Below are 15673 nucleotides of genomic sequence, written 5' to 3'. Positions count from 1 at the left end.
CCTATAAACAGACTTTCATTTTCTTTATGCAAAATATAATTCCTTGTTTACTTTTGTTTTTGGGGTGAAATACAAAATTAATATGGTCTTGACAGGTTATATGACATTCATCCTGATATATTTTCCTAACCAATTCACTGCTGAAAAAAACTTTTATTTTGTGGCAGCTTAGCCATTATTTCCTCTTTCTAACATAAAACAACATCATTTTACTGCTAATATTGATTTGTTAACATACACAATATGTTTTGAAGATTAGTTGATATTGCTTTGTTATCTGTATTTGCAGGTATAATGAAATTACATTAATATCACTTTGTAAATTTAAGATATGATTTCATGGTCTTATTCTCTGACAGATCTGGATCAGAATGGCAACACTTAACAATACTGGAGTAACTAATGATAGTCAAGTCTACCGTTGTGAGTTAAAAGAGAACTTCAAGTACATTCTCCTCCCGGTGAGTTACACTCTGGTGTTTGTGTTCGGTCTGGGGTTGAACATCACAGCCATGTTTTTCATCTTGTTTCGCACCAAACACTGGAAGCCCAGCACCATCTACATGATCAACCTCAACGTCTGTGACACGCTTTACATCCTCACCCTGCCGTTCCTCATCTACTATTACGCTGATAAGAACGACTGGCCATTCGGTGAGGTGATGTGTAAGCTGATTCGCTTTCTCTTCTACACAAACCTCTACGGAAGCATCCTCTTCCTCAGCTGCATCAGTCTGCATCGCTTTTTAGGCATCTGCCACCCAATGCGCTCTTTGTACTGGATGAATGGCCGGCATGCTCGTATGGTTTCTGTGGGAATATGGGTGATCATTCTCATCTTACAGGCACCGATTCTTTATTTCTCCCAGATGAGACGTAATGATAAGGATCTGGTCTGTCATGACACCACCATCAAGGAGCTCTTCAATGACTTTCTGGTCTACACCTCGGTGGTGATGTTCCTGCTCTTTGTCATACCGTTTGGAGTGGTGCTGGTCTGCAACGGCCTGATGGTGAAGAAACTTCTTGATCCCAGCGGTCTCAGAGAACCAATGTCACAGCGTTCCAAACAGAAGTCAGTGAAGATGATTATTATTGTGCTTCTGGCTTTCGTGTTGTGCTTCTTGCCTTTCCATGTGAACCGCAGTATATACTACACCTTTCGTTACCTGGACAAACATGAATGCAACATAATACGATTCTCCAACAATGCCTACAAGGTCACGCGACCTCTGGTCAGTCTCAACAGCTGCATCGACCCCATCCTCTACTTCATGGCAGGACAGAGCTTCAGAAACCACATCAACAAGAAATCAAGCATAAAGTCTGAAAAAACCCTTTCAACATTAAAGTAAAAATTAGTATTTCTTATTTTATAGAATGACTATACGTCCTTTTTCCCTAGACATGTCCTGGCCAGGATTTCAAAATTGCCTAAAATGTCTGGTTTTGGCTTTGTTTTTATTCTTGCTAAAACTAATGACTGAAAGGTGGTTTGACCAATAGCATGCAGGCCTAGTGCATAATTGACCAATCGTGGCATCCGAGAGGGTGGCATCTACAGAAAACGGTAAAAGAAAACAATTCAAATACATGTAGGCCTACAATAACGTATGCGGACTGTAGAGAGAGCATGAGTGGGAAAACAAAGCCAAAACCTGGACATTTCAGGAAGCTTAGAAATCCCGGCAATGGTCTGCCAGGAAAAATGGGGCTTTTCACACTGCGCTTAAAGGGGTCATATGATGTTGCTAAAAGGAGTGTTTATGCATATAATAAAATGTGTTTATGTGGTTTAAGGTTCAAAAAACACATTATTTTCCACATAAGGTACATTATTAATGGTCCTATATGCCCCAGCTTTCTGAAACGCGTCTGCTTTTACAAAGCTCATCGGTCTGAAAAGCGAGGTCTACGCTGATTGGCCAGCTATCCAGTGCATTGTGATTGGCTGAATGCATCAAGCGTGTGACAGAAATGTTACGCCCCTTAGTTTACTATGATCTCGTGTCCCAGTGCGATGAAACCAATAAACCTAACCTAAACCAATAAAACCCATTTGTAGCATCCAGTGGGGACATAGTTACTGATTATAATGACTGATACTGTCTTTATACGTGTTGCATTGTGTATCACACTACATAAACATAAAGCCATGTCTGCATTTGTGATTGGAGAAACGACAAAAAACAAGCGCTACTCTACACTGCTCAAAACTCGCAAATTCTTTAAATATGTTAAAATACTTACAGGATGTGAGTCAGAAGCGCCAGACTGTCCTTTAAAAGTTGGAATTGCCCCACTTTATAGAAACAACATTTGTATACAGAAGCATTGTAGGCTACTGTTACAGGAAACAGTCCTCGTCCTCCGTAAAATGTATATAATCTATATAATATGTAGCTGATTTTAATCTTATAAATATAGCTGCCTACATGCCATGTCGTAATTACTCCCAAGTCCACTGTTTTGGCGATCTCTCCCCATGCTATTTCCACAGAGGGGGATGCGAGAGGGCTAGTCTCCTGTACCTTGAGCTTTATACTGACGGCAGAATTGTCTGGGAACCTTGGCCTCTTTCAATGGGCAAGACCAACCCAAGAGGCCATATGACTGACAGGTAAAGAAACGAATCACATTGCCTTTTGTGGGTGATTCTATAATTGGAGATAAAAAAAAAAAAATAATAATAAACTGTTTCCAGTTATTGAAAACCTATTCAGTTTTAATAATTCAATTCTTGCCAAGCAGAAAAGTTACTTCCTTTTTTTTTTTTTTTTTTTTTTTACTTTTAAAGGAGCTATGTGGAGGTTTTTACTTAAAAAAAAAATCTTTAAGATAGAGTTTTCATTCGTACATGTATGAGCCAATCATGATGTAAAAAAAGAATGACACCTCGACTGTCCACCACGGTTGCCTCTATCAGCCTGTAGGCTCAATTGTGTGTGGAGGAGTCGGGCCCGAATTGGCGCGAAAATTCACAAAATGTAATGTCATGTGCGTTCTCGTCTACTTGGGCTTACAACCGTACGGCACGCCAGCCATTATAGTAAGCAGCGGCAATAGTGTTTTCAAATGGACTCTGTGGATGGAAAGAAGCGACCAGCCTCCAGCATAATTCAGACACCCATGGACACACCTCGTAAGTAAAAAAAAAAAGAAGAGCTTGCGCACTGAGAACGAGCATGAGACTGCAGTTCCTCTAACAGCCACTGGTGTCAGTAACGGTTAGAAATTTCAGAACCTACGCAATGCTCCTTTAATGAAAAACTGACATTTTTTTGATATTGTCTGTCAACTCCATTATGGACAAATTAGGCAATGTGTAGAAACAACAATAAATCATAAAAGGAAAAATCCATCTTGTATCATTTAAACAAAAAGTCCATATAATATTTCACCTGTGCATACCTTTAAAAGTATAAAGTTTTGCCTCAGTTCAAGCGGTACACGTGAACCGATCATCTTTTCATATTTACTTAAAGCACGAAATAAACATGAATGAACATTATAACTTATTTTATTTCAACTGCGGAAAGATGTCAATACACACAACTTTTCAAGTTTAAGTTCACCAAAGTTAGTCTACTCTCCTGTTTGATTTGTTTGTCGGGAGAGATGGTGGATTTGGCGTTATGATTGGTCCGATCACCTGTCAGTCAAGCTATTTGTGAATGGCCAATTGGGCTGGTTTTGTTTCGCAGACCTGACAACCCTGTTTCCAAGTCATCAGACTCAGAATTATGTTATATTAATAAATTTTGCATGCTCAAAGTCTATAGTGCGACCGCAGCATATTTAACTATTTAAAGTGTGAAAAGCCCCTCTGTTTATGTTACTGTAACAATTTCCTGGTAATAATCAGGTTATTGCATATAATCCGTCCAACAGCATGTTATATCAGAATAGTGTGCTAATGTACTGAAAATGCTATAGCTTCTGCATATGCTTTAAAACGCAAAACCACTGTTCAAAGAAGTTTGGGGTCAGGAAGTTTTTTTTAAAATATATATTTAATACTTTAATTGAGCAAAGATGCATTTGATTAAACCCAATTGACAGTAAAAACCTTTTAAATGTAGTGTTACAAAAATATATTTTAAATAAATGCTGTTCTTATGAACTTTCTATTTAAAAAGAACTCTGAAAAACTGTCTCACGGTTTCCACAGAAATATGAAGCAGCAGATACGTTTTCAACACCAAGAAGAAGAAAAAGAAGAAAAAGAAGAAGAAGAAATGTTTCTTTAAGCAGCATATAAGAACGGTTTCTGAACAATCATGTTACACTGAAGACTGGAGTAAAGATGCTTTGCATCATATTAATAAATTACATGTTACACTGTATTCATAAAGAAAAAAGTTATTTCAGTTTTTAATGAATTTTTGATCAAATTAATGCAGCCTTGGTGAGCAGCAGATTTCTTTTTCTTTTTTTCAAAATCATTAAAAAAATCTCACCAACCCCAAACTTCTGAATGGTATATTACCAAAAAAACCATCATAAATATACAGCATGGAGATGTAAAGCATTTAACATCAGTCTGTATAGATGAAGAGATGTAAAGATGAATTTCCACATCTCGGATACTGAAGTAAAGTTCTTTATTTCAAGAGTATAAATATAAAAAAACAACAACATTACTATTAGAATAATAAATAAAAGCAACAACAACAACACAGTGCTGAGGTTCCCCTTACCTTTTCATCCTAGTTGATCTTTGCAAAGTAAGGTGTAACAGTGACTGTGATGGTATTCAAGAAATGATTGCAAACAAACACGTGTGTAATGTATCAAAATTAACTTTATATCAAATGTGCATGTAAATGTAACAAAATTGCTACTTGAGTAGCCTTGCCTGTCACTACTTTCTCAGAACTACAAATAAATACAACTGAAGAAGGAAATGATGAAACAGAGTATATATATTTCATAATATACATTTTTCAGTTACCTCAGTATGTTGTGACGAAACGTTCATGAAAACACCAATTTCACACTTTGAGCAAAGCTGAGCTGAGTACCGTAACCATTCAGTCTCATCTCATTATTTGAGGTTTTGCACAATCTGTAGCGCACCACGTGCATTGACTCATTCAGCTTTCAGTGCAACAGCTTTTGTGGATTCATGTTTCTGACTGACGAACACTCAGCTATATCCTGTTAGAGGAAGAAGCACCAACATGTGTCAGAGGAGCGTTCACACTGCAAGCCAAACTCAACTACCACAATTTTATGCTTAAATGTGTTTTTTTTTTTAGATTGGACAGACACTGAAAAAATGATTTCCGTACTTTCTAAGCTTTCTTAAATCAAGATACATTTAATTGAGAAGGAGAAAGACTTGTCAAGAAAAAAACAAATATCTGTCAGTGTGGAAATAAAAAATAAACCTTATTTAAAGAGAAAAAAAATGATATACTTATCCCACTGACCATTCATTTTTCTTGCAATATTTATCCTAAATCTATGCATTTAACATTCAAGACTTGAATATATAGTATTTTTTCCAGGACAAATACAGTATCTAAACATCCTTAAATCCAGATACATTTAAAAGTATTGTTTTATGGAAAATGTCTTCAAATTAAGTGAGTTCAAGCTTAGAAAAATAATAATAATTGCCAGTGGGGTCAGAAAAATAAATGTAATTTTTCTTTTTGTTTTAAGCATAAACATAAAATAAAGCATAAACTTATTTTTTTCTCCTTAAGAAGCAAGAAGATATCTGAAAAAATATTTAAAAGTCACTTTCCTTTTAAAGTAGATGAAATTGGATTAATTTACTTAAAAAATATTTTAATAAATTTTATAGTTGTAATGGAAAAAAAACCTAATAATAATAATAATAATAATAATATATATATATATATATATATATATATATAATCAATGCATTTCATGTTTTAATATAATCTGTAATTAGATTAACGTTAACTTTCTGGTCCTAAATATATGCATTTTTATTTTATGTCACTGCTGACAATTTTAAATTGTATATTAAAAATAATATATTTTTGCACCTTTGTGTATAGTACTTAATAAAGTTCATAAATGATTTTAAAATTCATGCAAAAGGTAGAGCTGTTATGATGAACATAAAGTTTGATTTCAAAATCTTTTAAATTCTAACTTTAACTGATCAATCTGAAATCACACATTAAAAAGTCTGATACGTAACATATTTCCATTTATATCTTATTTTTCAAATCTGATCCACATTCAGCTGCAGTGTGAACGTCATCCAGACTGATGAACACAGTCTTTTGTCATGAATAATGCCCAAGGCCCACTTCACTGATGACTAATGTTTGAATAGAGCCAAGAGAGAAACCAGCTCCAGGTTGGATTGAAATCCAACAGCACAATAAAAATAATATCCTACCGGAAATCTGAAATGCATACTGCTAATATATTTCATTAGTGTTACCTACTGTAGCAAAGAAGGAGACCGCTAGTCTGAGGCACTACAAATGTTCTTGAGATGACAATACTTTCAGAAGGAACAATAAACCTTTGCAATAAACCTTTGCAGGCTTTTTTGTTAGATGGCTTAATAAGAAAGTGTTTCCTAGAGATATAAATGAATACAGTGAGTTGCTTTGCTTTCTTTTTTCAATAAAGCTGATGAGCTGAAGGTTGTGATGCGAAAGAGCTTGTGTGTTAATAAATGAAATATTAAATCCTTCTGTCATGGTCAAAAGCTTGTGAACACTTAAAATGCTCATTTCTAAGTGATATTGCTACTATTTCTGTGCTATTTTAATCACTACTTTTTAAAATGTGGAACGATTAGCCGCCAGTTTTTTTAATCATTAAAATGCACACAACAAATGTGAAACATAGTGGTCCCAAAATGTATTTAACCACACTTAAAAATGTCTGAATGTCATTGCATTAGTATCAAACCAAGCTTATTTGATTACTTTTCAAGCCAATCATTTGGCACAAAGAAGGTTGAACCGAAGGAATAATTGTCATTAGTGGAACTTATTCATAGTTAAATTGCTGGACTCTACAATTAAACATTATGACATTCACACATTTAAGGTTTAGGGCTGCTGTACATGTTTAATCATGTTTATTCCCATCTCTGACTTTTATGTTGAAGGTTTAGTTTCCTGTTCTTATCTTGTAGTCTTTGAAGTTTCTTTGATGATTTCAGTGTTATCACTTCCTGTTTCCTTGCTGCTCTCCTTTGTTCTCTGATTCAGTCACATGTGTGTCATTTATACCAAAACTGAAGTCTACAATATTCACTGAATTAAAGATTTTAGTTGGTGAACTATTGTAAACCAGCTTAAAGAAATATTTGTGTATATCCTGTAAAAACCACAGAAGACTCATTTTTATAAAAACAAAAGAATATATATGCATCTGATTTTATATGTTTTCTTTTATTTATTATTAACAAAACAAGATATTTGCAAACGTATGACCATGTCTGTACATTTGCATTTCATTTAAAAATCTTAAATACTAAAAAACAGCACTACAGTAAAAAAAGAGATGTAAATCAAACTAGTTTCCGATAATACTTGGTAATGTTTTCTAACTGGTGTCTCATTGTTCTCAGTTCTGTTTTCTGCACTGAAGACCTCTTTAGTGTCTTGAGGAAGCACACTTGCTTTCGGAGGAAATGCTCTTTGCTCTCCTATTATCTGCTAGCAGAGACAGAGCTTGTTGTTTATTAATAAAATAGTTCTATGACTTATACAATAAATACGAATGTTTCCTAAGGTCTTGAATTCAAGGCTCCTCAAGTTGGTGAATACTGCTCGCTCGCCTACTGATGATGTCATCCGTCCCGTCCTGGACGTCCTCCTCATCCTTTCAGATGTTCATCTGGGAGAGAGAATGATTAGTCACATGAATTAAAGGAGATCTCGAGTCATTTGATGGTTAACAAATGCAAAATCTTTTCCAGCCAGCAGAGGGCGCCAGACAATATGATTTGACTCAGTATGAACTCAACCAGTGGAAAAACTGAGTCCAGCTCTGAAGGGAAACCACAGAGTTTGAGTTGAGGACAGCAGAAGACCCAACAGATTCTCACATTTGTCAGTGTATTATTCATCCGATGAGCACCAAACAAACACAATGAACCCTCTATAGATCACATGATGTGCTTTAAAAATTATGCTTTTTTTTTTTGTTGAGAAAATGCTAATTTTATACTAATCAAACGTGACAGTAAAGACATTTCACGTGTTTTAAAAATGTAAAAAAAAAGCACTTTTTTTTTTTTTTTTTAAGAATTACAATTTTATACTAATCAGAAGTTACAGTAAAAACATTTCTGTGTCTATTCTATTCAAATAAATGCAATTCTTTTGAACTTTCCTTTTTATCAAAGTGTTATGAAAAAAAAAACGTCACTGTTCCCACAAAAATATTTTCAACATTGATAATCAGAAATGTTTCTTGAGCAGCAAACAGCATGTTAGAATGATTTCTGAAGGATCACGTGACACTGAAGCAACACAGTAATAAATGACATGTTAAAATAAATTCAAATGGAACACAGTTATTTTAAATCATAATAATATTACACATTACTAAAAGAAAAGCTATTTTCTAGCATTATTCTGTGTGTCACTTATAAATGCTGTGAGGCCACAGAGGGTTAAATGTCCCGAGCAGCCTTGAGGTATTTCTGTAAATCCCAGCAGCTATTGATAGTCAGTGTGAAGCCATCAGCCCACCACCCACAGATTCTTATGCAAGAGGGTAAAAAGTTACGTTGGGTAACAAAAACTGACTTTCCTTCAATGCAACTAAACTACAATTATTACACAGCCTTGCATCAAATCCACTGAATGAAATCACATACTTGTTTTTTTCCTCACTTCCTCATAACTATTTTTGCTTTCGACAATGATCTTTAAGGTAAAGATGTCTAGTATGAGCAGTATTATGCCACAAAAACATGATTCCTATCTGAATCTAAGCCAGATTTCATATTTGTATGAATGATGCAGAAGACAATATTTAATATAACACCGAAAGAAGCCAGATGTTTTCTGCTAATCTGTGGGTGTTTGACTGCATCCAAACTGACAGCTTTTGTAAAAGAATAGCTTACCGTATTTTTCGGACTATAAGTCGCATCAGTCCAAAAATATGTCATGATGAGGAAAAAAACATATATAAGTCACACTGGACTATAAGTCACATTTATTTAGACCCAAGAGAAAACATTACCGCCTACAGCCGCGAGAGGGCGCTCTGTGTTTTCAGTGTAGACTACAGGAGAACTGAGCAGCATAGAGCGCCCTCTTACGGCTGTAGACGGTAATGTTTTCTCTTGGTTCATTTCTCTCGGTTCATGTCAAATTAATTTTGATAAATAAGTCGCACCTGACTATAAGTCACAGGACCAGCCAAACTATGAAAAAAAGTGTGACTTATAGTCCGGAAAATACGGTATTTATTAATAAGCTTGTGTATATATTACGTTTTCTGACATTAAATGCCAGTATTTAAAAATATCTTTACACTCCTCTGAATAATGTAAGTTAAATAATACAGTTTGAATACTTTGAATTTTAATACTTTATCATTTAAAACTAAGACTTTGACAGCTGCCTTAAATCTGATATATATCTTTATTCTTATTTTGCAAAAACACTGTATGCGATGAAAAATGTTAATGCCATTTTAAACTCAGCTTCATTAAGTTAGATAATATTGGGCATTTTTTAAAGATTTTCTACAGTGTTTTTCCCGGATGTTCACGAACCTGGATGCATTAGCTATGATTCAAGAAATAACTCTGAGTGTTTCTTTTTCATCTACTGGTGACACATGCACCAGACTTCCTGCAGGGATTTTTACACAAGGCTTTAGACAATGAGCTTCAGGTCAGGGCAGAGATGAGGAAGAGGAAACTACAAACTGAGTGCTTGGAGGAATATTCCTGTTCTGCTTGTTTACTCACTCACCTCCTGTCTGGACTTTGAGGAGGCGGAGTTACAGGAAGAGGACACGCCCAGCAGGGAGCGCTCTTCCGCAGGCTCGGTGTGGCCGCTGTCCATGGAGTCTGTATCACTCGCTTCCTTGGAAGATGACTTCACTTCTGGGATCTGAGCGACTTGAAACCTGCCGTTCACATGCGGGTGACACAGAGGTCAGTAAGAGAAACTACAGGCCTGATGTGTCACTGTGAGCAGAACCGGGTGTGTTTGTGTGTGTGTGTGTGTGAGAATGAGACATGAATCACCATCTCAAACCAACACACCTGATTCATTCAGTCATTGGGATTTCCACTTTCAGCCAAAATCTAGTGAGCTCGTTGATACACTCCACTATCATGGATGAATATTTTCAGTTTTGGCTAGTGATTAATTTTTTTTTTGTAAAACTAATTATGATCGGTAATATATATATATATACAAAAAAAATTGCTAATTGAAATTTGAACGTCATTTAAAATATTAATAAATGCTATAATAATAAGATAATAACACATACGAAACTGCATAAGAATATTGTGGAAAAATAGTTTGGATGGTCTCTGTATGGGAAGTACATCTGTTTTGTCTAATTATGTTCACCAGTTTAAAAAACAAGCTTGAAACAGATTTCTCTTGTATGGATTGAAACAACACACGAAGGCCTTTCTCCTCAGAATTGACAGAATTGTATAATTTATTCTCTTTTTCTCACCTCCCTACAGACAGGATGGTGACCTCCGGGGTCTTGGCCAGGTTAGTGGGGCTCTTGTGCGTATCGAAGGGCAGCAGCAGCTCGGGCCACTTCTTCTGACTGCAGCGGGAGCAGCAGAGGCCGGAGCGCGGCGCTAGACCATTTATAGTGTGCAAATGATGCTGATGAGAACACAGCCGAGGCAACGACCGGAACGGAGAGAAATGAGGAAGAGCCGGAAACCTGAGACAGAGATACACAGACAGAGAGGCACTTACAAACTCATAACAATACTGTTGAGTGTAAAATATTTTTAACAAAGGTACAACAGACTGGAAATGATGCTAGCCAAATTCAAGCCATGGCACCCAAGCAACCACATAGCAGCACCTTAAACCACGCAGAAGACCTTAGAAACCACACTCTTTGGTATACCAATGAAGCTTGATTATTGTACCGAAACAGGCATGCACAGATAGTTCTTAAAATACGTCTTGAAGTCTATTCAGGCCTTCTCTAAGCACACTGAGAGCACATGAACCACACTCCATTCATGAGCCTTGATATCCACCCGCCCCTTCCCATAGTTCCATTGTGATGATGTCAGAGGCCCTGAGCTCTCTGCCTGCAGAAAAGGGTGAATTAAAGCATCTCTTGAACTGAGCTGTTATTTCAGCAGGCGCTGATGATGGCGGCACGCCAGATCTCCAGATCTGTGCCAGTAAATTTCCCAGAAGTCACTGTACAACTGTGATTTCAAAGAGATGAAGCAGGCTTTGTCTCTGATTGTTATGATGTGTTTGACATTATAAAATGCATGATTATGACTCTGAAATCTGATTGGATGCATGGGAAAACGGTCAATAAATATACACATAAATCTACAATAATGACCGAAACAAGTACATTTTCGAAAAAAAAAAGAGAAAATAGAAAGCTCCCTCTATGCTTTTTAAGGGACCTTGACCTCACTGTGGTGATGTTGCATTTGGAAAATGAACAAGCACTTCCTTCTTGATTTAGAGACTTGTCAGTGCTGTAAACCAGGTGCAAACTCATTAACACAGACACGATCTCTCCCTCAGCTCTTCTAACATTACACTGATTTTTCATTAAGGAGTTTACAAGAATGAGCTGCATCTTTATCTCAGCTAACGGAAAACTGCTTTCTGTTTCACAACTGGGAATTCCTCTCAGCGCTCAGTTCATTTCATTAGGCTGGAGATGAGTCACGCAACCATTCAAGAATGAACTGTGACAATCTTCAATCATACAGGAACATTACATGCTCACTAGGCTGCATTTATTTGTTTAAAAATGCAGTAAAACTTTAATATTATGAAATATTATTACAATTTAAAATAACTGTTTTATTTTGTTAAATATATGATGTTCTAATGTAATTTATTTCTGTGATGCACAGCTGTATTTTCAGCATCTTTCCTCCAGTCTTCAGTGTCACATGATCTTCAGAAATCATACTTATATGCTGATTTACTTATTAATAAATATTTCTTATCATGTTGAAGGGAGCTGTGCTGCTTCATATTTAGTACAAATTGTACAAACATTGTAAACATCGTTATTGTTGATACATTTAATGCATCCTTGCTGAATAAAAATTTACATTTCATTGTTCAGTCTCATGTGTAAAATGTACATTTCGCACTTTAAAACGTGCAATTATCTCATAAGGCAACATTAAACCTATAATCTCATAAATTACATGCTTTGCTAGTCACTTGCTTATTATTATTCATAATGGAAATATTTAAAAAATAGCATTCAAGCAAATAAAATAGATTGACAAGCATTAACAAAGTCACTCTCTACCTAGTCAGGGAATGTGAATATAAACTGGCTTTGTAACTTTCTTAAGAACTGCAACATACATGGTTTAAAGTGACTTTTTACTCATAACAAATTATTAGTTTAGACCTGCACTGTGTGTCACTAATGTTCAAGGAAAAAACAAAATCCCATCGTGTGAAGGACAAAATTATATTGTGCAATAAAAAAAAGACAAAATGTAGTTGCATGGCCATTAAGAAATATTTATGGACAATTCATTTTCTCAGTTTCTTCTCTGTGTGCTGCGTGTGAGTTTTCAAAAGTGATTTTGAGCAGGTTTGTGTGTGTTCTTACCTGATGGAGGAGCTCTTGTTGAGGGCCATCTGTTTATTCTCATATTCCTGCAGAAGTTCTTCCAGAGCGGCCGCATTTTCTGTAACACACAAACACATCGAGATGCAATGAGACTCTGATCTCACAGTGTGATGTGAGGGTGAGCTGAAAGTGTCAGGAAACATTGCACACCTTTCTTCTCTGTGATGAGCCGCACCAGAATGCTGATGGTGTCTTCATTGGGGTCATCAACAATGTACGGACAAAGGTTTCCTGAGGAGAAAAGCAAAACCCTTTAAGTCTGTACACTTTTTATTATGGTTTATATTTTATTTGCTCTTACGTAATTAACCAATTTTAATTGTTGGAAATAATTTTTTTGTTGCATTTTTAATAATTTTTTTTTTACATTATTTTATTAAATTTATTTGTATTTTTCCACCTGATAACTGTTATATAATGAGCAAAATCATCTAGTTCACACAAGATTTAAAATAACATTTTTTATTCACTTTAATTTAGTACAACAAATACTGTACAAAGATTTTACAATTTAAGTGTCATTTTTCCTCACACTTCAAAACAGTGTTATTATTGTTAACTATAGCAAAAACTATTAAAATCATTTCTGTAATTGAAATAAGATAATATTATATAAATATCAGAAGAAAAACCTAAATGAGAATTAAAAATGTTTGCCTTGCCAACTAACTTAAATAATTAAATACATAACAATAATTAAAAAGTGAATAAACACAAATGAATGGAAGCTAAATAGGAATATTACAATTTGCACATATTGAAATCACATAAAATTAAATTAAAAACTACGAATAAAAGTGAATATACAAAATGAAAGAATGCAATAATAGTATATAAATAATTCTAAAACAGCACTGTTTCACAGATTTGACAATTTGAGGGAAAGTGAGCTTTAATTACCTAAAAATAAGCTTCACCTTCTTTGTGCAAATGATATGGGTGACACATTCATGTTTCTGACCGGTTTTGTGAGCTTCACATTGAACAAATATTATTTTGAAGCTCCATCAGTATTTGACACTTCTCTGTGGGTGTGTGTTTGTACTGTTGTGATGTCATCCCCATCATTATGTACTATTTTTAAAAGAGTTTAAAAGCACAGGGAAGCCGCTGCACTCCGTCCGTCCTCAGAAGAGTAAAAACACACCAATTCACCATTAAACACCACAGGCAGACGGATTCAGATCACACCAAAAATGTGCTAAACTCTGACAGTCTCTATTGTGATGCATTTGCGAATCTATAGCATACAGAAGGCTCAGTGGGCAGCTATAAGTGTCTATATGGTAACTATATCCCAGAGTTCCAGAGCGAGGCAGCTGGGGACGTACTGTATGTAGAACAGCTCACTCAGCACTCTGCTATATTCATCCAGAATGAACGTCAGCACTGCAGCGCCACTATCTTATTCTGATCAACCAAAGACACTCTGTTAGAATCATACTAATGCTTCTGCTCTTCTATTGTAATCAAGCAAAACATCTGACAAGAGAAGTGTGTAAGTCTCGACTGATAAAACCTTGTGGGACTTGTCTGTTTGGTGTTGAAGGATACTGTTAAGGCTGTATTTATTTGATAAAAAAATCGAAACGGTAAAAGTTTGAATATTATTACAATTTCAAATATCTGTTTTCTAATTGAACATAATGTAAAATGTATTTTATTCCTGTGATGCAAAGATTAATTTTCAGCATCATTCCTCCAGTCTTCAGTGTCACACAATCCTTCAGAAATCAATCTAATATGCTGATTTGCTGCTCAAGAAACATTTAATATTCTTCTTAATGTTGAAAACGGTTGTCCTGCTTCATACTTTTGTGAAAACTGTCTTACATTTTATTTTTTAGAATACTTCATGTGTGGTTCAAGAGAACAGCATTTATTTGAAAAAGAAATATTTTGTAACATAAAAATAGATCAAAGTATTCATTTCATTTAAAAAATTTCCACATGTACATTTTACTATAAAAGTTGTGTTATATACTGCACAAATTCTGAAAGCCATCTTGTGGAGTTTATAGCCTACTAATTGAAATCATGTTTTTGTTTTTAAAATGTGATTTTGCAGCTATAAAATAACCAAAGCAACATTTTTGCACTTTCTAGCTTCAGATGATAGAGTGAGGTTATTCTGAGGTCTGTTTTTTTCTATCTACAATAAAATTACCCACTAAACTTGATGCAAGGTATTGCAGAACAATCTAATCCAATAGCTTCAATCTAATTCCGAACTTGCTGTGAGCCATAAAAAGGCTCTTTTTAGCTCTGTCATTATTGTACTGGTACACCTATTGTGCCTGAACTTTCTCTGCGGTGACAGGAGGCTGCTGGGAAATGCATCTTTGACACCTTTATGGTTTTATCTCAGAATAGCAGGTGTGACCAATGGCAAAATACTATACAAACAGTATACTGATGCAATACCTGAATCATTTACTATTGCATACTGCACCAGACCTCTCACAGCTGAAATGACAATATATGTATATGTGCAATGGCTATATATCAGATAACTGTTAGACTCTACAGCATTGAAATGCTGGTCGAGGTAGAAGAGCTCTTGAGTGCTTGAAAGCAAGTGCTTATGCAATCATTCCAGCTCCAAAAAAAAGTGCCAATAAAAGACATTTAATTTAGTACTGCACCATCAGAAATCGAATGGAACGCTGCATTCTGACTGCAAACGTCATTACTGATTTCGTTAGTGATTCTGAGCCCATTACACCCCAGAGGCTCATCATCCTCTTTCATCTGGATGCCATCACCTGCTCTACGCCGTCCTGGATCCGACCCAGACTTATACAACACAAGCTTTCAGACTCCACTCGAGCCAAGATGTTCATTATTAAACACCTAACGA

The 15673-nt window shown here is 35.5% G+C and overlaps 2 protein-coding genes across 2 annotated transcripts in view; one reads left to right on the top strand and one right to left on the bottom strand.

Annotated features, from left to right (window-relative positions):
- LOC132101992 (P2Y purinoceptor 2-like) lies at positions 1 to 5038 on the top strand. Its single transcript, XM_059507203.1, has 2 exons — positions 1 to 1351; positions 4172 to 5038. Exons 1-2 carry the CDS (start codon positions 372 to 374, stop codon positions 4248 to 4250), a joined length of 1059 nt encoding a protein of 352 aa, XP_059363186.1. The 5' UTR covers positions 1 to 371; the 3' UTR covers positions 4251 to 5038.
- A 2340-nt stretch (positions 5039 to 7378) lies between these two features.
- Positions 7379 to 15673, bottom strand: part of relt (RELT TNF receptor) — a 32090-nt gene continuing 23795 nt past the window's right edge. Inside the window, exons 7-11 of the mRNA XM_059506932.1 lie at positions 12964 to 13044; positions 12793 to 12871; positions 10669 to 10890; positions 9945 to 10101; positions 7379 to 7845 (exon numbers count right to left, since the gene is read on the bottom strand). Of these exons, the coding sequence (XP_059362915.1) occupies positions 7834 to 7845; positions 9945 to 10101; positions 10669 to 10890; positions 12793 to 12871; positions 12964 to 13044 (551 nt within the window). The 3' untranslated portion in view covers positions 7379 to 7833. The remainder of the gene's footprint in view (positions 7846 to 9944; positions 10102 to 10668; positions 10891 to 12792; positions 12872 to 12963; positions 13045 to 15673) is intronic.

This window comes from Carassius carassius, chromosome 23 (genome assembly GCF_963082965.1).
Source record: "Carassius carassius chromosome 23, fCarCar2.1, whole genome shotgun sequence".
Lineage (NCBI taxonomy): Eukaryota > Metazoa > Chordata > Actinopteri > Cypriniformes > Cyprinidae > Carassius > Carassius carassius.
The sequence above is the reverse complement of the archived record's forward strand: the minus strand, read 5'-3'. Positions and strand labels throughout refer to the sequence as shown.